Here is a 24192-nt window from a genome sequence, read left to right on the forward strand (position 1 = left end):
GTATTACTTTCCAGAGCAGCTCTCATAACACATATGTATATATAGTTAATATATGTAAGTAACAAAACTTATTTTAACTTTTATTATTTTTATTAAAGCATTAGAAAGAAAGAAAGCAACATCACCATAAGATTGGTGGGATGTGTGACCTTGTAGCTGTGAAACTGATGCATCAGTGCCTGGTTCGATGGCAGTGGCTGCAGCTCTTAGGGTATTCTCAGAGATTATTTTTTTTTATGAAATTTCACTCTTCCTTTGCTTCATCCTTGAAAGCAGTTGTTCGCAAATGGATGTACTGCCCAAAGGTGATGGCATGAGTAAGGTGTGATGGTGGTGTGAGGGGTATCTTCCTCTGGTAAGAGAGGTTGATGGAAGTCTGTTGAAGAGACATGGTCAGGTTTTTTGTTGCAGCTCTGCATGTTCCATTAGAAAATTGGCAGGTGATGTATTTATGACAACTGAAAACAGAGTCACAGCTATGAACTGATAATTGCTTGGCAGCCTTGAAACCTGTCCTCAAATTTCTTAATTGAAGTGGAAAGCACCGCTGTGTGTCTTTTGCTGCTCACAAGGCTGTTTAGCCATCAAAATGCACAAAAGTGTGGCCATCAGTGAGTCAGCACTGCCCCGTGCCTCCCCATGTTGTCCCGTTCAGCCAGCACTGTGAGCAATGGGGGCACAGCCGCCATGATGGGGGCACTGTGAGCTGTGCTGGGCCGCGAGTGGCCTGCGGGTTGGACATGGCTGGCCTGGGCCTTCCCATACAGCTCCAAACAGCAGCTCAGGAGTCGGCCCAGGCCAGGGCTGTTCTCCCGATGGTGTTCTCATCCCTCAGCACTTGGCCTTGGGGCAGTATCCTGAAGCGCTCTTTGGCGTGCAGGAGAACCGCGGCCGTTAATCTGCAGCCTGAGGCAGCGGCTTGGCATGGGATGAACAATTCTCTGTCTGTGCTGGCTGCTTCTTTTTTTTTTCTTATTCTTTTTTTCTTATTCCTTCACTATTTTATACTGATTTAAATCAGTGAAGGGTGTCTGGACTCTTATGCTGACAGCACAGCTTTAAAAGAGTGAACACTGGGCGTGCGAGTGCTGTCCGAGGAGATGGGCTGTTCCAGCACAGAGCTCAGCCAGAGTCCAACCTCACACCTGACAAAGAGACAGCAGGCAGGGACCTCCAGGTTGGATTTCCCAGCATAGCAGAGCTGGGAGGGGTGCCAAGGGATGACCCCTTTCCCCCCTCCTCCCATTCAGTGTCACTGCTGCTCACTGCTGCTCACTGCTGCAGTTGTTGCTGCACGGAGCAGCACTGAGCTGTGCGCAGAGCCCCGCAGTTCTGCCTGCAGTGCAGCACTGAGCTGCCTGATCTTCCTGGCTGATTGCTGGATAATAAGGCACTGCTGCAGTCGTGCAGCTCAGCCCTATAGCACAGACCTGAAGGTTACCATCCTATCTCAGAGGAGAAAAAAAAAAGACCTCCCCTGACATGTGTACAGCATGTCTTAATGTATCTAGAGTGTTACTTGGCTTTTTGCACAGAAGATAACCTTGTAGGTAGGTGACAGCATCTTACCTCTGTGTTAGCTTTCTGTGAGCGCACCAGTTCCATTCCATTTTTCTGTTGTTCCCTTGCCTGGGGAGCAGGACCTGGCCCAGGAAGATGCTCACGGCTTGGAACTACTGCTTCTGTGTGTCAGGGTTGTGTTCTGGGCTTGCCATCTCTCTCAGCTTTGCAGCATCTCTACCTGCTCAGTCTCCTTCCCACTCTGTATCATGCTTCATTAATGAGACTGCTGAACTGAGCACCACAAAGGAGTTGCGGTAGGAAAATGTATGAATGGAAAGATCACTCTGTACTTATGCTGTGTCGTATGTTCTTATGCAACAACCATTGCTCACCATGTCTAGAGATGTATTTTGGTCCACCCTGACTGCTGATCTCCAATAGCAGTTCTTGACAATCCCTTTGCCACTACCAATAAGACTTCTGGCTCTCACACTGAACCAGGGTGCAGTTTCAGTGAGGCTGGCCCTTCTTGTTTGCTCATCATCCTTTTATTCTTGCTTGTTTCCTTAACTTTGCTTATGAAAATCCACGTGGGGGACAGTGTCAAAGGCCTTAATGAAGCCTGGATGCCCTACACCTACTGCTTCTTCAGCTCTCTGGTGTAACTCTTAGCAGTTTAAGTAACCAGCACAGCTGTGAATCTGTATGGCCCATTTCTTTCTCTGCCTTCACAAATGTGTGTTCTTCCTATTTTGGAAGGCCAAACCCCACCTCGTTTCAGAGATGAGGAGCTCCCTTAGTCCGGATCATTCTCCCTTCGGAGTTTTGAGGTGAGTTAGCAGGATTCTGTGTTGCTCTTGCAGATAAGCAGAGTCTTGTTCATCGAGGTTGGCATAAAACTATTTAATATATAAATAAGTGCAAATTAGGCTATTAAATAAGCTGTTGACAGCTCTGCCTTGAGTTGGGACATGCCTGTTCCCTCCGTGAAGTTGTGTTGCTGCCTCCTTGTAGGGCTTCCATGCTTCAGGCAAGTGTTGAGTCAGAGCCCTTCTGACACAGCAGAGCTGAATGACAAGGAAACCCACGTGGAGCTACCCGTGTCCACCTTCAGACTATGTTTTCAAGTTGTGTGGCTGCACACAGTCCTCTCGGGATTTCAAACAGCCAGCCTTCTGGAAGGAAAGGAGGATTTCAGCTGGGTTACCTGTGTAACAGCTTCAGGACCAGAGAACCTACCAGTAGACCTGGCTGTGCTTTCCCTCACCTTACAGCTCTCCCTGCCTCCAGAAGTGCACTGTAGCCAGTGTGTGGGTGAGATAAGCCTCTTCTTCATACTGTGCTGTTGTGCAATGTGGGATAGAAGGCTTTTCCCTCTGGGAGAGGTCAGGAAGCAAAGCACAGCTGCTGCTTTGCCCAGCGCACTGAAGAGAGCAGAGATCTGCCAAGAAAGGGCCACTTCTCGTGACTCCCATCTGAGCCTTAAGCCTTGTTTCCCCCAGTGCTCTATGCACATCTGGTGGGACAGATGTTCTCCTTTTGTCATTATAAGCTGGGTTCAGCTTCCCTACCTCAAGCCATTACATTGCTGCTGGATCAGACCACGGTTGTATCTGTGTTTCTGCAGTGGCCAAGAACAAGGCGTTGGGGAAGGTGGTGGATACAGAGCAAACCTGCAGGACGTAGGTCCTGTGTGCTCTTCCAGCCCTGTGTGGCATAGGCAATTACAGAGCTGAGTGTTCCTTCTGTGGATCCATTAACCCTCAAGAGATGTCTCTTACGCTGCTTTATCAGTCTGCCTCAAACCAATGTAAACTTGGAGCGCCCAGTGCTCCATGGCAGAGTCCAAAGTTATCTGCATCACAAGGAGCAGCATCTCTTCTTGTTTGTTGTGATTACAAAGACAGTGAATATTCGATCCTTATCCCTCTTCTCCAAACCATTTATAGTTTTATAGCTCTGTTGTATTCATCCTGAATCATCGCATTTTCCAGGCTAAGTAATTCTCATCTATCAGCATCTATCAGCATCTATCTATCCCTCTGTAGAAGACATGCTTTTAATCATCTCTGCTGCGTATCTTTCCTAGCTGCCAGCAGAGGCTCAGGTGGGACCAGAAAATTCCGACCTGAGACTTGGAGTGTCCTTCCATAGTTCTTCACAGTCAATCCTTGTCTCTTACTTTGCTGTTTTCCTAACAACCAGCATTCACTGCTGAAGGAGCTGCAGTGTTGGGTCTGCAGTACTCACTGAAATGGTTGAAGCAGAGCAAAAAATAAAAAGAGTAATGGGATTTGTGACCTTGTAGCTGTGAAACTCATGCATCAGTGCCTGGTTCAGTGGCAGTGGCTGCAGCTCTCAGGGTGTTCTCAGAGATTTCTGATGAATTTTCACTCTTCTTGTGCTTCATCCTTGAAAGCAGTTGTTCACAAATGGACATACAGCCGAAAGGCAGTGGCATGAGTAAGGTGTGATGGTGATGTGAGAGGTACCTTCCCATGGTAAGAGAGGTTGATAGAAGTCTGGTAAAGAGACGTGGGCAAATTTTTGAGTTGAACTGCAACTCTGTACATTCCATTTGAAAATTTGCAGGTCATTTACTGACGCTGACAGAGAACAGAGTTGCAGGTATAGAACTGTGACCCTGCAGGCACATCGAGTTGGGGCTTCAGACACAACCTGTGGGTGACATGGAGCTTCCTGCTCCATGGGAGCATGGCCCTGCATGCTTCCTTTTTCCAGAGCTCGGCTCTTCCCCAGTGTTTGTTCTCTCCTGGGAGTTGGCAGCTTGCTGGATGGCATTTGTGTGCCAGGGGCAGCTCCCACACCCGCTGGCTGCCAGCCTGTGCTTTGGTTTCTGCATAAAGCAGATGGTGCAGCAGACGCTATAGTGCAGCGCAGGCAGCAACGATGGCACCTCCCCAAGCTTTTCTTTTGATGGGTGTAAAACTACAAAACTTCCCTTTCACTACTGACAAACTTCACTGATTTCAGTGAGGAAACCACAGTAACCCCCATTTTCAACAGAATTTGTGTGGAAACATCTCGAGCCTCTTGGCTAGGCAAGCTCCCAGAGCTGAAAGGAGTGGGTTTTGCAGAGGTGCTGGTTTGGATGTCCTCCCAGCACTCCTTCAGGAGAGCACAGTATGCCACGGATCAGATGATGTGTGAAGAAACAAACAGCACCCTGTAATTTGCATGCCGATGGAGATCCTTCATTGCATATGTGGCTCTCAGCTATAATGCTAAGAATGTGGAGGTTAAAGTTGCTTGTGTCTAATGAGCACAGTGATGCAGTGTACTTGATGTTGATCTTGTTTGGTGTATGGTGGCAGGGATGCCTTTCCCAGCTCTGTAAATGCTGCTGGGTGGTAAAATTGCTTGGGTTGATGCTTTGGGGCACTGTAGCCTGTGTGTGGTATGGCACTTGTCAGTGTTATTCCTGCCTGTGGGGCAAGGCTGACCTTATCTGACCTGGGTAGGTGTTTAGAACGGGACAAAGAAGAGCCTGAGAAGATAGTAAGAGATCTACTGGATTAGAGCAAGGGTTTGCTTACCCCATGTCATGTCTCCAGCAGTGGCAAGAAATGGGTTTTAGGAATGAGGTGGAAGATAGGTCTTAGGTTTCACCAAGTGCTGGCTACCAGGGAAATGGAGCTTGGAGAAGTGGACTGAAGGGGAGGAGGAGAAGAAGCAGCAGAGAGGGAGCTGTGGGTTGGATGAAGGAGCTGCATCCCCAGCATCCCACCTGCACCAGCATCCGAAGCGGATGTTGGAAGGAACATGAGAACAGTGCTGATATTCAGTACGATTTCTGACTTCCTGAGACTTTCTGAGTCGTAGGACTTCATGGTTTTTACATTTAATAGTCTTTGAAAGTTTCTTCCATTCACTTTTTTTTTTTTTTTTTTTTTTTTTTTAATCATTTTCAGGAGTTGTGTGAACTTTTGGTAACATCCTGCAAGCAGTGATTCCTATGGCTCTGCTGCTTGCTCTGAATCTCTGTCTGGTCATTCTGATATCCCATCACTTTGTGTTCTACAAACTGCAGCAAATGGCACCTGCTCTATTCCTCCGCAGATTTTATAGCTCTCTATGCAGGGCAGTGTCCCTACCCCCACATTTCTGGGGAGGGCAGGACAGACCCTCTGTGTTGGATACGTGTCCCAAAGGCAGCACTGAGCTGGGGCCGCTTTCCCCATGCAGAGTGCTGCCAGGGCTGTGAAGTGCTGGAGAGATGCCCACATGGTGTTTGTGAAATGAAATGTGACAGTAAGATTTGTTTCTGAGGACAAGTAGCAGCATGGGGCATTGAGTCCAAGAGGAAAAGCATCTTCCTCCAGTGCAGTATGGGACATTTCTCTCAGAAGTGTGAGGAAAGCAGCTTGGCCTGTGGTGTGACACAATCCATCTGCCTACCAACGTCAGTGCCTGCCCATAAAGAAAAAAAATGTTGCTAAATTGAAGTATGGAGGCAATGTGGAGCTTCTAGAAAGAGAGAACTTAGCTGCTGCATAGCTAAGCATAGCTAAGTGCAAGGCACCTTTTGATACCTGGCAGTGAGCAGCATGCTGAGAGGCTTTGCAAGTACTATTCTGTATCTGTGCAGGAGGTCCAGACTCCTATTGCACAGGCTTCGCACAGCTCGGTTTGGTGCTCACGTAGGAACAACCTGATGGAAGGTGCTTTACCCAATGGCTGAAGGCTCAGATCTGCTTGCAGCGAGCTTTGACTCACGGATGTTGTGGGAATTTGGAAGGGGAGCCAAAGCAGAGCTGCAGCTGTGCAGAAAAGGGCATGGGGAAGCAGCAGGGACTGTGTTCCAGCCGCAGCACTGCTCTGAGCGCCTACAGACATTGAGCAGCTGGGGGGGCTGCAATGCTCTGCTCCTTGCAGGCTGCCAGCTCTGCTCCTGGGGCAGAGGAAGTCATTTTGCACTGCGAGGAGTGCAGCAGGGGATGGGAGTGTCAGTGCAGGAGCCGTGTGACAGTGACGCAGCAGATCCTCTCTGCAGCTGCAGTGCTGCAGTCCCCAACACTTTGCTGTAGATGCTGTTCGGGATTTTTGTTTTAGTCTCCTTGAACACTGTGGTTATTTTTGGCTGCTGTCTCATCATTTCACATGTCTAGCATTGCATTAGTCAATATTAAACCGTTTCCAGACTATTTCTCTTGTTGTGACTTTGAGAATTCCCTCTTCCAGCAGATGCAGATCCTTCCAACGGGCACCCAGGAGGTGCCCCAAAATGCAGACATCCCTACAAGTCACTTGACATTTTGCCTTTGTGTTCAGTGGGGCCAGGGTGCCCCTATCCTCTATGTGAGCCAACACATCATCTGCTGCTTTCCAGCACAGCATTGGATGCCTGTGGCTGGCGTGCAGAAGTAGTGACACATCGCAGTCTTGGTGGGCTCTGACTAGTTCTTGTTTAGTCTATCTTTTATTTTATACTGCTTTTTTTTCTGGAGTGCTTTTTTCTCCTGTTCCCACGTCTGCATATTGTTTTGTGGGGTCAGGAATGGGGCGCTGGAAGGAGCTCATAAAAGGCAAAATCAAATTAAGACAGACTTTCCTTCCGTCTTTAGCTGGCTCTGACCACAGAATCCTTATCTGCTGCAGCTGGTGACACCCGTGTTCCTTTGCTGTGTAAGTGGCAGTGATGTTTCGCTTCACAAATGAGAAATGACACACTGGACTCCTCCCAGCCTGTCCCACCCTGGGGCAGGGAAAAGAAATCCCACCACTGCTCTCATCACATTGAGTGATGGTACAGACACCAATCAGTGGTGTTACCACGTCTGAACGTGACACGTTCACGCTGCCTTGCATACATTTGCAGCACCAGAAACCCTTCAATTAAAACTACAGATGCTTACGCACACAGGGCAGATTCCAGCAAACACACCTAGCCTGTGCTTTGGGTGGAAATGTGCCAGAGTGGAGTCTGATCCATTTCCTCCCCGAACCTGTTTGGCCATGAGGCTGCAGAGAGGAATCCCCTTACTGCCCTGGTTTTGCTGATCTGTCTGTAGTGAAGTCCTTATGCCTGCAGTGACTGCAGTCTGCCCGGTCTGGTGCCCCATGTTGCCTGAGGCTCCCGTTCCCCAGGTGTGCACAAACACTCCCAGCATTGTGCTCAGTGCAAAAATCCACTTCCCACGGGTGTTCTGAGTAATAGCTGAGCAGAAAATAGAGCAGGGAGGATCTGAGCTCACCCCAAGTGTCTGAGGAGGAGGAGAAGGAGGAGGGAGGAGGACCAGGTGTGTGCTCCATCAGAACGTGGACAACAACCCTGTGCTGTTTCTCCCCAGGAACTGGACCACGTGTGAGCTGGGGAATGCAGAGCTCAGGTTTGCAGCATGGAGTGCCCCAAGGACTCCAGCTGCAGTAGGGTGAATTGTGTTTCTTGTCTGCAATTATTGCTGTGTTTGAAGCTCTTGACTTTCTGTTGCCTGTGATGAGTGCTGCTCTTTAGTGACTACTGAAAACTTCTCCAGCTTCAAGAGTAGGAGAAATGAATGAAAAAATGGCTACAGGCTGAGGCACGAATAACTCTCACTCATCTTCAGGATTGGCCAAGCCTGAAATGTAGGGTATAGGATGTGCCCTTGCCTCACAGTGATGGATACTGTAAGAGATGAAGTGCCAGATGTATTCATGCAGGATGATGGAGTCCTCCAACATGCAGCATGTCTGTCTTGGTTCAGTGGAGAGGGTGGTGGCAGTGGGTGCCAACAGCTGTTTGCACATGGGCACATTGAGGATGCTGTAAAGCTTGTGGGACTCAATGCCAACAACCCTATCAGAGCAAGGGATTTAAGGCAAGGTGCTTCTGAGGGGCTGGAGAGGAGCAGTGTCATGCTCTTAAGGGCTTCCAGCAGAAATTATGAGTCTGGTAGTTGTTCTGTTGCAGTTCCTGAAATGAAGCACAGTTATCTCCCAGTTCATAAAGTGCATCAGACATGGGTTGTAAATACATGGCTCAGGATTGCATTCAGAATAACACAAGTTCTGTACATCGTTTCCTACTGGTCGGTCTTGGAGCTGCAGCAGTGCATGGGCTGCTTCTGTAGATAGCAATTCTGCTGCGGCCATTTGTGTGTTAACAGCACGCAGCCCCCTGCAGTGTTTGACCTCACTTTATCAGTGATTCATACTGCTCTGTTTCACTGAACTGTCCTTACTATGTTTGCCATCTCCAATTTTTGCTGGGTCCTTTTCAGGCTGGCAGTGCAGCTGGAGGTCTCTCACCTTTGCTCAAAGCAGGACCAACTTCAAACAGCCACTACAGGTCGTGTTTTATCTCCATTAAGTCCCATCAGCCTTAGAAACTTTGAATAAACTTAGAAATGTGCATTTATTTGTACTTGTCCTTTATTTAGGTTTAGTTTGCAGGCACTGGTGTGAGCCCTGGCTTTGTAAGCAGTTAAAGACCTGGTAGAAGAGCTCCGGCAGATAGAAATTTCTTTGTAGAAGATGTTGCTCTTAGTGTTTTTCTTCTCCTTATTAAGGTAAACACATTGAGCCTCTTGAGTCATTTGTAATAAATCACATCAGTTGTGGAGGGCTTGGGTTGTCCCAGGGCTTGGTGTGGAGCTCAACATACCTCCCAGCAATGAAGATGTCACAACCCTTCAGGGACCCAATGCCAGTGTTTGGCCACACCAGTGGTGAAAATAAAACTGGTCCTCTGAACAGCAGTCCTCCAGCTTATCCCCCACCTCCCAGGCTGCTATCAACCACGGGGCTGCTGAGAGCACAGCACATCCTGTCTCATCATCTAGGATATTAATAAAGACATAAAACACCATCGCCCCCTGAGGAAAACCACTAGTAATTCATTATTGCGCGTTTAAATACAGCTCAGGTTCCACATTGCTCAAAAATGTACTTGGCCGGGTTGTTCAGGACATTGAAACTAGGCAATGTAAACAGGAGAAGGCAGAGTTTTTAAACAAAGTGTAAAAATTCGTTCAGAGAAGGAGATGCTTTCTGCAAAACAAATGCTTGTGCACAAACTTGCAGTGGAACAAAGTGAGTTAAATCTGAATTATTCTTCATGTGTGATCACAAAACCGAAAACTGGTGCAGATTGGAAAGGCCTTCTGAGTCTGTCTGGTCCAACCTCACCTCTTCAGCAGGGACACCCAGAGCTGCTTGTCTAGCACTGACAGCTTTTGAATATCTCCAAGGAGGAGACTCCACAACCTCCCTGGGTAGCTAAATTCCATTGCTAAATTTCATGCACATTAAGGATGTGCTTCCTGATGTTCAGACAGAACCTCTGGTCTTCCAGTCTGTGCCCATTGCCTCTTGTCCTGGCACTGGGCACCGCAGCCTGGCCCTACAGATAAGGACCACGTCCTTTGGGTGGCTCTGTGTCCTTTTCATACTGCTCACTTTTGGGATATCATCATAACAAATCAGTTAGAGACCAGATTTATGATGATGCTTAAGCAGAGAATAAGATTTTCAAGGTGTGATTCTGCCGGTTAAGTTCAGTTGCAGCTGATTTGAGCTAGACTGTCTTGTAAGTCTTGTTTGCTTTTTGGTTGCTTATTTGTGTGTATCAGTGTCCTATCCTCCCTTTTGGATGTTATAATTCAATACATCTTTTGACTTGCTGGTTTTCAAATAGCTTTGGGAAAGCAGTTCTTGCTCTACTGCATGCTTTGAACACTACTGCTGTGTGGTTTGATGATGGGTTTTGCAGTTGGAGATCAATGGACTTCCAGTAATAGGAGGGCTGTAGCAGCCCTTTGTTCCTGGAGATTCTTCCACACTAAAGCCTATTAAAAAAGAAACGTAAAGTAGGGTAGAAATCATGTAAAAATGCCCTATTGATAGAGGCTGTGAGGCTGAGATGGCGTACAAGCTTTGCTGCTTGGCACTCATTAATAATACGCAGTACAAACCACTGGAAGGTGGTTCATAAAGGTGTATAGGAGGTAGGGAGTTGGAATAGGCTTTCTCCTGACGTTTGCAGATTTCTGACTGTAAAATGTGCTGAAAGAATCTCACCCAATAGAGCCATCCCAGGTTTAGAAACGTGCAGCTCCACGCTGACAGCTGGCGTGAATGAGGATTCCTCTTACATCCAGAAAGGAATCTTTACTTGGGATTTCTCTCCCATCACCTTTGCCATCTGAGCTGGAGCTGCTTTATTCCCTTCACATGGCGAGAGATAGAGGGTATAAGTAAGACATCTGAAGCCTTCTAGAAAGTGCTCTTAGAATGAAATGAGTGAACGTCCTCTCAATATGCTGTTGTCTGCAGGACGAGACCAGCTCTCATCTATAAACTTTGCAGTAGTGTGAGCTAAAGCCAAGAAATCTCACCTTTTCTCTTAGAAGGTTCATTTTCTCAGTGCTTACTCACCTGTGAGGAGCAGCAGTTCGCTGCATTCCTACATCAGAAGGCTGTGATCCACTGTCAGAGGACTTTGGAAAGTTCTCACAGTGTGCGTTTGGTTGTTGGGTTTGGGTTGTGTTTTCTTTTGAGGGAACTTCTGAAAGCCCCCAGTTGAGTCGTAACTACAGGAAAAGTTGGGTTGGACGGAAAAGGAGCTCATGGGCTGAGCAGTTCTGGGCTGGTAGGGTATGTGTAGCAACAGTTTGTCTGGAATATGAAGGAAGTCCTCTGTTTGTGGAGCTTGGTGAGGATGGGGACGTTCCCATGCAGCTTCTTCAGAGCTCAGGGTTGAAGTCGTGTTTGTGGGATCTGTTGTGCCACATAGACCCCATCACCAACCTTGTGATTCTGTGATTCTATGACCAGTGTAGCTAGAGATTGGAAGGGTCCTGCTGACCCCAGGGAAGCTTGTTGCAGTACACTGTACCTCTTACACATCCTTGCATGTGGGAAGGAACAGCAGAAGAGGAAAATAGATGCAGGGACTCAGAAAAGCAGAAAAATAGAAGCGCTGAAGAGAAGTGAGGATTCACGTAAGAAAGGAGCGCAGAAGAGGAGAAGAAGATTAGAGAGGATATTGTTAAGAAAGATGTGAACTAGAGGAGAATAGCAAAACAAAGGGAGAAAGGGTATGGATAAGACAGAATAGCAAAAGAGATGACAACAAGAAGACAAGAAAGAATACTTGAAATACAGAAGAGGAGAATGGGAGAGTGTATAGAGAGGATAGAAAAGTAGCAGAGAAGTGGAGAAGAGAGGATACAGGTAAGGGAGAAAAGCAGAAGAGGAGAAGGGGAGAACAGCGGATACCGTCAGATGGAAGGGGAGAAGAGAGGATACAGGTAAAACAGAAATGCAGAATTAGAGAAGAGCAGATCTTAGAAGTCGTCCTGTCCTCTTGCTTTGAGATCTTTCAACTGTTCTCTATTTGATGAGGGGTTATGACATGAGAGACATCAAATAAGGTACAAGACAGAGGATACCCCAGAAAAGGTTTGAGAAGAAGTGTTTCAACACCCAGGAGGCAGACAGTTGTTGCCATGATCAACTGAGGAGTCTCCCAAGCACTGAGAATCCCGATGTCTGTTTGATGTTAGCAACTGCTGGCTGGGTCTCCCTTTGAGAGACCTAAGGAACCAGGTGGAGTGCATTACAAAATGCTTCTGCTGAGGTTGTGTTGTGGGGAGACTGGAGGTGCGTGTGGCATTGAGTGCGCCTGCAGGCCTCTCCTTGCTAATCTGTTGAGTGCAGATGTTCCTTTGTGACAGCCAGTTAACCAGAGGGCAGAGTGGCTGCCACGGTTTAAAATTTGGAAAGAGGAATTCTAAATACAAATCAAAGGATAACTCCTGTCAGAGCAGCTTGTTTGCTCAGCCTATCAGTTCACTGGCAATGAGCTCAGCCCCAGTTATTGTTTCCTACACACTGCAGAAGAAGATTAGGATTGTTGGGAGGCTTCAGATCCTATGGAAGCTGAGACCTCCAGTGACCCACAGCTGCTGCGGTAAGCGTTGCAGGGAAGAGTGGCTGCAGAGACACTCTTTGCAGCTGTGGTCTTTATGAGAGGACCCTTAATTCCTGATATTTGAGAAGGTGTGTGGGGAAGGCATCACCTCAAAAGGTCCCTTTTGTCTAGGATGGATGTCTTTGGTGATTCTTCTGCTGCGGGCTGTGTCATTGCCTCCCCATTAATTGCTGAGTTCAGTTTCCAACTTCATTCAGAGGCTAGAATGTTTTCTCCAAAATCTGGTTCTCCTCTGGGACTCTGAACAGTTGCTGGCATCCGCAGAGATCAGTGACTCTTGGGATCCTGTCTTAGCATCCCCCTCCTTTAGACCCACAGGCTGTGACAGTGTAGCCAGAGGGTCTCACTCCTGACAAATAATCCCCACCAAGCTCTCCACCCAGGGTTACCAGGTATAAAGGCAGATAAGTACCAAGGTCCAAGCTCTGCAGGAACCAGCTCTGGGAGAGCACCTTGGTGGAGCAGTGAGTCGGTTCAACAGCAGTTCACCAACAGTAGCGTGTCCCTTCCCAGCAATCTGTGCCCAGAACTCCCATCCTTCCTCTTGGAGACTCCCATCAGCTCCAGGTAGGCACCACTGAGAGTCCCTCACCCAAGCCCAAGTCCTGACAGCCGGGCTGGAAGGTGGCTGCTGGGCCTGAGCTGCTTCCTGACCAGCGCCTGACATGGCGTTAACCATTAACTCCCTGCTCCGAGGCACGCTGGGAACACTGTTGTTTTTTAGGGCACTGCGAAATTGCTTTGTCCTTTCCTGCGACATTCCGGTGACGTTTCTCACTGGGATCCTGCCTGGAGCTGAGCAGCCTTTCCTGGTTGCAGCCAAAGCAGTCAGCCTCTCAGCAGAGCCGCGGTTCCACGTGGCCTTTGTGGTCTGAGTTGTCCCTCGGCAGGAGGACCGCGGGGTGTGTGCTGCACACAGAAGGTGCTTGGGGTGCATGGCGGGTGCGTGCTGTGTGCTGTGGGTCTCTGTTTGCACTGCAGGCCCCTCCGCTCATCAGGAAATGAATCAGCTTCAATCAAAGGCTTTGTACTGGGGCACTGCAGTCTCCTTTCCCGGTGCTGTCTCCTCCCCACATCCTGCTCTTCACCTCTTGGCACTGTGAAATAGGAAACTCCGGAGTGTTTCCTCTGCGGGGAGTTCCAGCAGAAATGCTGGAGCCGCATCCTGCTTCGAGGCGGACCGCTGAGCCAGGGCACAGGTCTGAGAGCTGCAGCCACCTCCCAGAGGGCCAACAGTACCTTGGGCTGCATCAGCAGAGGGGTGGCAGTGGCAGGGGGGGAATTGTCTGCTCTGCTCTGCCCTCGTGAGGCCCCATCTGGAGTATTGTGTTCAGTACAGGAGAGACGGGGAGGCGCCCAGTGCCATAGATGGGGCTCTGGACAGCCTGATCTGGTGGGGGGCAACCAGCCCACAGCAGGGGTTGGAGCTGGGGGGGCTTTGAGGTCCCTTCTTACCCAACCGTTCTGTGGTTTGATGATTTTGTGTACTTAGTACATGCGATGCGTGGCTGGGATCTATCTTGAACCCAGGATGGCTCAGTGCGAATGCCCGCAGTCAGAGGGGACTTCTCATCCTTCATCAGCCGTCCTGGCCCACGCACATTGTCCCCAGCTCTCACTAACCCTGCCCTGCTGGCTCTGAGCTGGGAAGAGTTGCATTTACTGCGTCACAGCTTGCCCATGTGTTGAAATTGCTGCTCTTTATCCCTGGCAACAGGGAGTAGAAAGCGTGAGTGCTTGCAGCTGCTGTCTCCTGGGTGCAGGAGTGGGTGGCAGCTGAGGGCACTGACAGCTTCTGAAAGAGGAGGGAGAAACTTGAAACTTCACTGACACGGGATGTGACTGCAGCTCAGGTGAAGTTGGATGCTGAGTGATGTGGGCTGCAGGAGGGGTACTGGAAGTGATGGGCAGTGCTGGCTGGCAGTTGCTGTCCCTAATTGGCACTCAGAAACGTGTTTAAATAAGAAAAATATAAATATTTGCAGTTCATTTATACAGTGAGAATACGTGTATTCTGAGCTCTTGTATTCACTTTAAGCATTTTATTTCTTTCAGGTTGAGCTGCCTCTCTTCAAAGGAAGTATAACACACCGGGAACACGCTTTAAACACTCGGAATCAGCCGAGCTCCCATCTCAGAGGAACAGAAAACAAACATGGCAGAATTTACAGGTTATAAGGAGACCTCCAGTCGGCACCTGCGGTTCAAGTTGCAGAGTCTGAGCCGCCGCCTTGATGAACTGGAAGAAGCGACGAAAAATCTCCAGAAAGCAGAGGATGAGCTGCTGGAGCTCCAGGACAAAGTGATCCAGGCAGAAGGCAGCAATTCCAGCATGCTGGCTGACATCGAGGCCCTGCGGAAAAGAGTGCTAAAGATTGAAGGCAAGGATGAGGAAATTAAGAAGGCTGAAGAGCTTTGCAGGTTAATGAAAGAAAAACTCGAAGAAGAGGAGAGCCTCACCCGAGAGCTGAAGTCAGAAATTGAGCATCTGCAGAAGAGAATGGCAGAGCTGGAGAAACTGGAGGAGGCCTTTGGCAGGAGCAAGAACGACTGCACGCAGCTGTGCCTCAGCCTCAACGAAGAAAGGAATTTGACCAAAAAGATATCTACAGAGTTAGAGATACTGCGAGTGAAAGTGAAGGAGCTTGAAGCATCCGAAGAGAAGATGGATAAAACCGAGCAGAGCTTAACAGGTGAGTTAGAAAAGCTGAAGTCTTTAGCACTGAGCTTTATCAGTGAGAGAAAACATTTTAATGAAAGAGAAAAGCAGAATGAAAAAATAATCCAGGAGCTCACGCTGAAACTGGAGCAAAACAACAAATTAAACAGGGCCGATCAAACTAGAAATGCATCCAACTTGCTGGAAAGGTCATCAAACAATCTCCTGGACAGAAATGATTTGAGAATTGAAGATGATTTGACTTCTGCGTTGCCCTCTAAAGAAACCAGGCGGAAGGGAAGCGTAGATTACCTAAAGCACGTAGAAAATGAAACCAGGAATAAATCAGAAAACCAAAAGAATAAAAATCAGGAAGACAACAAAGTGAAAGATCTCACCCAAGAAATTGAGAGGCTTAAAACTCAGATCAAACATTTTGAATCCTTAGAAGAAGAACTGAAAAAAATGAGAGCCAAAAACAGTGACCTGCAAGACAGTTATTTGAGTGAGCAGAATAAAAACAAACTTCTCACCAGTCAGTTGGAAGAAATAAAAATGCAAATAAAGAAACAGAAAGATCTGGAAAATGGAGAGGTTGAAAATGAAGATGCAAGCTTCTCTAGCAGGGGGAAACATGACAGAGCTAAATACAGGGCTGTTGCAGCAGATTTCACAGCTGCCAAGCACAAACCAAGGGAGGTTTCGCCCCAGCAGCGCCGGGAGAGAGTGAGAAACAGAGATTTCTCCTTCAGCAATGACAGCTCCAGCCATGGCGGTAAGCAGACAGCCAGCCCGAGCCTCATGAGCAGGAAGGCAGGAAAGGCATCGGGTGCAGCTGCCCTTGCAGATGTTGCTGCAACAGACGTGAAAAGACTGGAAGAGAAGTGTTTGGTTTCCACTTTTTCGTCTGGTCAGAAGGAAGCTTCCTTCACGCAGAACGAGGGGAAGAGATCCAAAGAGCAGCCCTCTGTCCTCAGTCGTTACCCCCCCGCTGCTCATGAGCAGAAATCTTGGAAAACACCTCCCAAACCCGTTAGCGAGCTGAGATCCAAGGCTGAAAAACCATCTCAGGTAACCCGCGGCAGCTGCCAGAGCGGCACAGACACGAGGGATGAAAAATCGAGCAGAGGGGAATCGGTGGCTTTGTTGGCTGAGAAGCTGAGAACAAATCAGGGAGAGGGGAGCGATGCTGTGGGGGACGCGCAGCAATGCAGGGGGCACTGCGCCGCTTCCAACGGCGTGGCCACCGCGTACAGGTGCCACGTCTCAGCAGCAGAGTCGGACTGTGTTGGCTCTAAGGCAGAAGCGGCGAACGCCTCGACTGCGTCGCACCGCCAGCCCTTGGAGGGAAGGGCTAAAAGAGCCGCCGTCCCCCAGGAGAAGGAACTCGCGGATGTGCCGCTGGAAAGCGTGAGAGCATCGCCGCTAACAAAGCGTTCGCATCGCTCAAGGAGCCAGGAGGACATCCTGCAGATTCTTAAGGAGGACGCAGAGCAGTCTGCAGCAGCAGGCCATGTAAGTGCTGGCTTAAAAGCGGACTCCAAAACCGTCCAGAGTAGTCATGAAAAACTTAATTCAGATGAAGAAATGGGGAGAAGTAAAAAAGCGAACACTCAGTCGGATTTTGAGACAAAAAAGAAAGCCAATCCCAAGCAGTTCTCTAATTCCAGGGGAGTTTTTAGAGCATCTCTCTTTGAAAATGACAAAAGCGCTGTACACGAGGAGGACTCCTCTAAGGGTGTGAAACCGTCAGACGCCGACACTGGAGGACTCAAATCCAGAAGGTCGTTCAGCCCAAGAGAAGCTCTGAGATCCAAAGCCATCATTAAACCTGCCATTGTGGAGAAGGACATGAAGGCCATCATGGGAGGGGCTGTCACTGAGACTGAGTCAGAGAAGCAGAAGTCTGTTTTTAAAGCGGTCACAAATAAAATGACGAGCAGTATCACAATCTTCCCTTCTGAGCCCACGGTTCCAAGGCCCAGCACGGACACAGCAGGAAAGGAAAGGCATATTACCACCAGCAACATCAGGGTTGCTCCAAATGAACCCTCCCCGATAACCAACAGCCTCCCCCAACCTTTTGAGGTCGCAGTTAATAGAAGTGCCCTGAAAATATCTGAGACCGACAGGACTGGAGATGCGGTGCTGAGAAGTAGAACAGAAACGGTGGTCTCCAGGAGCAGCATTGTGATAAAGACTTCTGAGCCCCCCGAGAAGAGCGCTGAGCTCCCGTTGGACGCAGCCAGCTCCAGGAGCCACGGCTCTTCAGACTCCATTTCATCCGAAACCAAACACGTCACTCTGAGAAGTTCATGGAGAACAAGGCAAGGCTTACATTCCCTGCAGGACTCTCAAATAAAAGTGGAGAAGAACACAGCTTCCAGCCCTACGAACACCTGCAGGTCTTCAGTGGACCTCTCCGAGATGGAAGGGAACAGCACTCAAACAAACTCCTCGGAGCAGAGCTCAGTGAGGAGCAGCGCCAGCACCAACTCCTGGAACACCCCTGAGATGGGCTCCCGAAGGACCAAAAGTAACTTAAGTGCATCCGAACTGCTGACACGCAGGAACTACACCAGTGATCCCACCACGGCTTCCCCCTGGCACCGCACCACGCTACCTGTAAGTGTCCCCATGACGCACTCCTTGCCGTATGATAGTTAGATAATTACCCATTTGGTCTCGCCGAGATCAGAGGAGATGGGTCCAGCTGGTGTAGGATCCGCTGTGCTTTTCATTGCTTTGCGTGGCACAGTCAGCTTGGAGTGGCGCTCTGGATGAGGAGATGAGGTGTGAGTAGGGGTGTCCCTCGGGTAGCTCCATTTGGGAAGGGCTGCACATGCGAAACCAGAGCCAGAACTGCTGGGCTCTGGACTGGAGGTGCTGTCTGGACATCTGAGCAGATCAGGGCTGGCTGGTTGCACAGGGTTGCTCCTTCCTTGGTCTGTATCATTACACCATCTGAAAAGTGAGGGCCATGGGAGTGGATTTCTTCTTTTCCTGTTCCCTTGGGTGCTGCTGAAGGGAGCAGTCACTCAGAGCAGGGCTGACCCTCACCGATGGTCTGTCTCTTGCTGCCATGCTCACACTGCCCTTCCAGTCCATTAGATCCCACTGCACTTCCCACTTCTGCTCTTTCCTTAAAGCTGATCTAAGCAGCTGCTGCCATTCGCATTTACAAAGAGGAGCCAGTGGGGACAAATTCACAACCAGGTGACTGCAGCCCTGAGGAAGATGAGGTGGTGGCAGTGTGTGAAATGGTTCTACTTCTTTGGCAGCAATAAGCACAGAAGCATTTGTACCATTTGCTTTGCAGAGAGTTTGTTGCCTGGCGTTGCAGCGTGCAGGTTGGCCTTCCAGATACATTTGGCCACTAAGAATACATCAGGGAACAAAGACATGGTGGTTGGCATTCATCAGCCTCAACGAACAGCCCAAATCTGCTGTTTTGAAGGGAGCTCTGGGGAATGGCATCACCCCCTGTGCTCGAGGCAGGTGTGTGCAGCCCCATCTCTATCCCACCTGTAGGAGTGAGGTTCCAAGTGATATCTTCTCCCTGGCCATAGTTCCTCATGTGCCACAGGCATGCTGGACTTGTGTTCCATGAATCCAGGCAGGTCTCCTTTTGTATAATGACAGCTCATGTACTTGGGAACACAGAGAGCCAGCCCTAGGCCTCCTGCTACAAGGTTGACTTTCTGGCAAACCACAAACATGCCTTGCAGCTCAAGAGGTCCTGCCTTGCAGCAGTCCTGCTGCTCGGCCTCACTAAATTTCATCCTTTTTTTTATTGCTAATGAGCAGCTCTGAGCAAGGCTGCAGGACAGAAGCAGGTCTTTGGGGGTCTGCTTGGGGTAGGTGCTGTAGGATCAGTGCTGGGGCAGAGGTGCAGGTGGAGGAGCAGCTCCCTCTGGTGCTTACAGCCCTTAAGAGAGAGCTGGGGAGCTGCATCACCTCCTGCTGTTATTCTCTTGGGCTCCATGTTTCAGGTAATCAAGTCAGTTTTCCACCAGCCCAATCTTTACTGAAAATCTGCAGTGGCTGCGTTAGTGCAGACACAAACAGCAGGCACAGATTGGACAAGCAGCAGTGCAGGGTGAATGGTCTTGGTTTCTTCTTGTGGCTGCTGTTGGAGGGACGTACTGCAGAACTGAGGTGAAAAATCCAGTGAGGCTCATCTTCGTGTGTGCCTTCCTACAAGGGTAGGGTTAGGGTGAGGGTGAGGGTGAGGGTGAGGGCTAGAGTTAGGGTTAGGGCTAGAATTAGGGTTAGGGTTAGGGTTAGGTAAGTAAGTAAGTAAGGAAAGTCTCCCTGAAAGTACCCAGGGTTGTGCTCTGTGCTTTGCTCGAGAAGCACACAGCTTTATCCCCGATTAATCCATCTAACATTCTGACTTCAGCAGTCAGATGTGCCCTGGTACCGATTGTTCTGTTGTTGCAGGTTGGGAACTTGAGGAAATCAGCATGCTTTGAGCCAACTCTGGGTTGCGGGGTGCTGGAAATCAGCATGCTGTGTGCCAGCCCCAGGCTGCAGGGCGCTGCTGTCCCCACCTACACGTAGCACTGCCCAGGTCTCAGCAGGGCAAGCTGATCTGTCAGTGATGTGAGTGCCTCTTGTGCTGTGCTTCACCCCAGCCCATTGCTGGCAGCTGGGAGAGGCATCTGTCTGCCTGCTCATCCCCCTGAGCTCCTCACCTGTGAAAGCCTTTTTGGACAGCATGTCCAGCTGAGCAGCCCCATGGCACTGACACTGTCGGCTGCTCCAGGGGATGCAGCACCTCTGTGCTGACCCAGTCCCCTCCAAAGGCAGCTGCTGTGTCAGACAGGCGGTGCCCACCTGCTGGGAAGCTGCCCAGGTTCATCAAGATGACTGACATCATTACAATAGAGGATGCCTCCCTTCCTTGCTGTTCCTTGCACACGGGAGCAGGGCTGAGCTTTGTCCTCCGTCCCTCACAGTGCAGAGCCCCCACGCCTTTTATCCCACATCAGTGCAGCTGCATTTCCCTGAGCAAAAGGTGAGTTCAGCGTCACCAGGAGCTCTGTAGCATTCTGATGGTGACGTGCCTTACAACATGCTGGAACTTGTGTGCGGCAGAGCTATCAGACGAGGTTTTCCAGCCCAGTGATGGCAATAAGAGGCGCTGACATCTGCTGTTCCCAGGGAGCTCGTGGGGTCTCTGCACTCTGGAGCTCAAAGTGAGAGGCACAGCTGCTCCAAATAACCCCCAGGCAGAAACTGTGGGCACCTGGGTCCCACGGGGTCCCACAGGGGTCTTGGCAGGCAGTCAAGAAAAGATCAGCAAGTGTAAAACGTAATATGGGTATTTATAAATGCCTCTGCCAGGAAAAGAGCACGAGGCGCTCCCTCATCACGTCCTCATTGCCAAGAAAATAGATTCAGGTTACCAGCCACCCCTCACCTGTGAGCTCAGACTCACAGTTGATGTTTTTAAGAGATTGCTTCGGTCACCAAATGAGGAGTTCCTGCTGCCCACATCCCTTCCTGAGTCTCCTGGGCCTGCAGTGCTATGGGCCCAGGGATTGGACACAGCCCTGCATGGCTGAGCAGAGGGTTCAGCACCCAGAACTTAAGGCTGTAATTTATGGGATGGATTTAACAAGCCTCTGTGAGGTAGTGGTTAGGTGAGGACATCCTCGAACTCAGCTGGTGGCTTCGGTGCCCACCTGCCAAAGGGAACTGAAACACAACCTCATACTGCAAGTCAGGGTTGGGGAACCCAGGGCCACAAACATCGAGTTCCAATTCTCCTGTTTTCCTTCCCACAGGAGGAAAGCAAAAATTTTGTCTCCAGTTCCAGAAGAAAACAGTATGGCTCTTCTGAGTACCTCTCACAGGCTGACACGGCAGGGAGAAGGGCAGTCCCCACCCTGGAGCTGCAGGACCCCACATCCAGCCCCAGTGCCCCACCAGGGCTCCAGGCAGAAGACCAGGTATGTGGATCTGAGGAGAAATGAGGGCTCAAAGGCACAAAGCCAAACTGCAACCCAACCTCCTGTAACACAACTCAGTTGTCCACATCAGGGGGAACCTCTCTGGAGAGCAGTGCTTCCCAGATACGGAGTAAATTAATTACTAATTTCTTATAACGGGAAAAAAGTAGTGCTTTATTTTTCCATTCTGGATTCACTCAGCTAGCTTTATTGCTAAGGACATCCTCCTGAGAATAAAAAGCTCTGCCCCTAGTTATCCCCAGCAGTGTGGTTTGCAATGGAGGGGTCGTTGTGTCAGATAACCAGGGACTCCCTTTCAGTGCACAGCCTGATAGACAGCAAATAAAAGCTTGGGTGCAGTCAGGTCAGCTGTAACACACTGTCAGCTGGTGCTCCTGCACTGCTGTGCCCTGCACACAGCCATGGCAGATCAGCTCCATCTCAACAGTGCTGTTCATTGTTCACTGCACTTCCCACATCCGTATCCCCAGCGTAGCAACAGCTGCTGTGTGCCCACATAAAAAAGGTGATGGTGAAAGCATGTGAGGGGCAGGGATGGGTCGGTTTGCCTTGGGCTTATTCCATTATATAAACCCTGAGAGAGCCGATGCCTTCCAGACTGCTCCTGCCACTGTCCTCCCCCCACGGCCCCACCACAGGCCCATGGTCCCAATGAGGGTGGGACATGAGGGCGATCACAGTGCCTGTCCCCACAGCCCCCAGGTCCTGGCAGGCCGTGATGCTGTGGCTTCTCTTGCAGGGTGCTTCCCGTGTTGGCCGGCTGACGTCCCGGAGATGAGCTGCGCTCCCTTCCACCAAACCAACACTGCATCACAGAGCGAGAGACAGGACTGTACTGAGCTCACGGGTGTCACATCTGTTTGTAACCTCTCCAGAAGCTTCAGCCAGCCAGAAAACAGTTTTCTGACACCATTTGTGAGATACAAGAGCTTTACCAGTGAATTTTTTCCCTCATTGCTGAAGAGGCAGCTGCAGAGACTTTGCTCAGGGGACTCCCACTTCTCACCTCTGTACCTGCAATCCTCACCTTCTCCATAGGACACAGCTCTGTCTCCGTATGAAAAACACTGACTTGTGTACCAGCCATGATTTCAAACGGAACAAAGGTACTCCTCGGACCAGAGAGAACTTCTCACCGATACCCACGTACAGATGAGATGCAGGAGGTGTCCTGTGACTGCAGCTGGGATGGCCATCCTACGCAGTGCTCAGCTCCTCCAGGAGCCTACGATCTCCACTGCACACCACACCTTCCTCAGGTCACAGCTCACCCCACACCTGCATTCCTGTCTGTAGGTGGGAGAAAAGCAATCTTTGGTTATTTGACCCGCTAACAGGGCAGGAGGGCAGAACAGCTTCCTCCCCTTGTGCTGTGCGTGATCTGCTGATAGCAGCTGAGCTCTGATGCTCAGTGATCACTGCAGCAGCCCCACAGCAGTGCACACAGCAGCAGATGTGCTGCTGGTTTGGCCCAGGAGGGGCTTTTCACCCACAGCTTTATGGCTGTCATGCTGGCTCTGAGCCCCTGAGATCCAAGGGATGCTGAAAGGAGGGCTTTTCTTCTGGTTGGAGAAGCAGGATATCCTTATTCCTTCCAAAAAGAGGGAAAACAGCAGGACTGGACCCCAGACTGAGCTCCAGGATGGCCGTGGAGCAGCCCCAAACTGCTCCCCCCCTCCTCAGGAGCCCCCACCTGGGACCCAGGTCAGGGGCTGCAGAGTTCTGTTCCCTTCTCAGTGCCACCGACGTCAGATGGCAGCAGTGCTGGGGTCACCCCTCAGCTCCACACACCCATAAGGTGAGGGGGCTGCATGTCAAACCACTGCAGCTCTTTGCCCCCCTCCCTCCCACCATGGGCTGTTCCTGGGGCTGGGCTGCACTACCACCAACCCCTCCCACGAAGGTGCTTCAATGGCATTATTTTATTTTTTTTTTTATTAGTCTTTTTTTTTTTAATAAAGATTGGCTGGAGGGGGAAAAAGGTTATTTGGGGGGGGGGGGGGGGAAAAAGTTCCCAGTTTCCTCTCGGCAGTTTTAGATGTTATCTCAAATCTGTGTTTTTTAGCACTGCAGTTTCTTCTGTTTCAAGATGTGTCCATGTGTCAGGTTGCCTCAGGAGGCAAAAAGGCTACGCTTTTAAATGAGTCCTGCAGCAGCTCCAGTCACCCTAAACTATATTAAATTATATCAAATGCTCTCTCCTACTGCTCTGTGGGGTGGGAGAGAAAGACTGCGTGCAGCTGCTGCCATAACAAAGCAGCCCCAAACCCCACATGAGAACTGAGAGAAATGGAAACCCTGCGGTTCAATGCAGATTGTGCTGCATTTCTCCTCCCCCCACTGCAACGCTGGTCCTGCAGTGCTGAAAATTGGTGGCGTTCCACCGTCTGAGAGCAGGGAGGAGCAGGAGGGCAACAGGGCACTGAGGGAAAGGAGGAGCCTGAAGGCTGATGGCTGGGAGCAGCTGCTGTGCGGCTGTCCCCCATTGTCAGCCCCGCGTTTTGCAGCGCAGATCTCCAGCTCTGAATAAACGTGGTGCCACCCAACCTCATTCTGCCACAGTTCAGTCCGAGAAGGAAAACCTCAAGTTTGAGAGAGGGGTTCTGCCCCGTCATGGCGAGTGCAATAGGAGCTGATTGTATTGCTAGAGCGATGACTTCAGGAAACACGATGTCTTCTGACTCAAATTGCACACTTTTTTCTTTTGTGTTTTGGTTTTTTTGTTTCTTTTTTTTTTTTTTTCTTTTGGAACGGCTGTAAAATAGTGTATGTGTAAATATTGCCATCACGGAAGAAATATTTGTAATTTTAGCATATAAATATAACGGGCTTTTAGAGGACCTGAGGCCACGAGGCTCATTCCAAAGGTGTAAATGTATTTGCTGCGTCAGCGCTCCTTGGTCAGAGTAGAGGAGGCACTGCAGTGTCCCCACTGCACTCTGATGGAGCCCCATCCCCACACACAGCCACCAGCTCTGCGAGAGGACAGAGGGGGTGCAGGGCTGCTCCCAGTGCTGGGGATGGAGCAACAACCACACAGACATTGCAGTGCAGCCCTCAGCTCTGCCCCTCGCACAGCACAGGGGGCTCCCAGCCGTTCTTTGCTGCTGCAGCTG

The 24192-nt window shown here is 49.9% G+C and overlaps 1 protein-coding gene across 1 annotated transcript in view; it reads left to right on the forward strand.

The window, feature by feature from the left end:
• Positions 1-23065, forward strand: part of LUZP1 (leucine zipper protein 1) — a 33664-nt gene extending 10599 nt beyond the window's left edge. The window contains exons 2-4 of the mRNA XM_042885615.1: positions 14495-17723; positions 20891-21055; positions 21816-23065. Of these exons, the coding sequence (XP_042741549.1) occupies positions 14595-17723; positions 20891-21055; positions 21816-21854 (3333 nt within the window). The 5' untranslated portion in view covers positions 14495-14594 and the 3' untranslated portion in view covers positions 21855-23065. The remainder of the gene's footprint in view (positions 1-14494; positions 17724-20890; positions 21056-21815) is intronic.
• The last annotated feature ends 1127 nt before the right edge of the window (positions 23066-24192 follow it).

Source organism: Lagopus leucura, unplaced genomic scaffold (assembly GCF_019238085.1).
Source record: "Lagopus leucura isolate 7727_CA_CO unplaced genomic scaffold, USGS_WTPT01 Super-Scaffold_100051, whole genome shotgun sequence".
In the NCBI taxonomy this organism is placed as follows: Eukaryota; Metazoa; Chordata; class Aves; order Galliformes; family Phasianidae; genus Lagopus; species Lagopus leucura.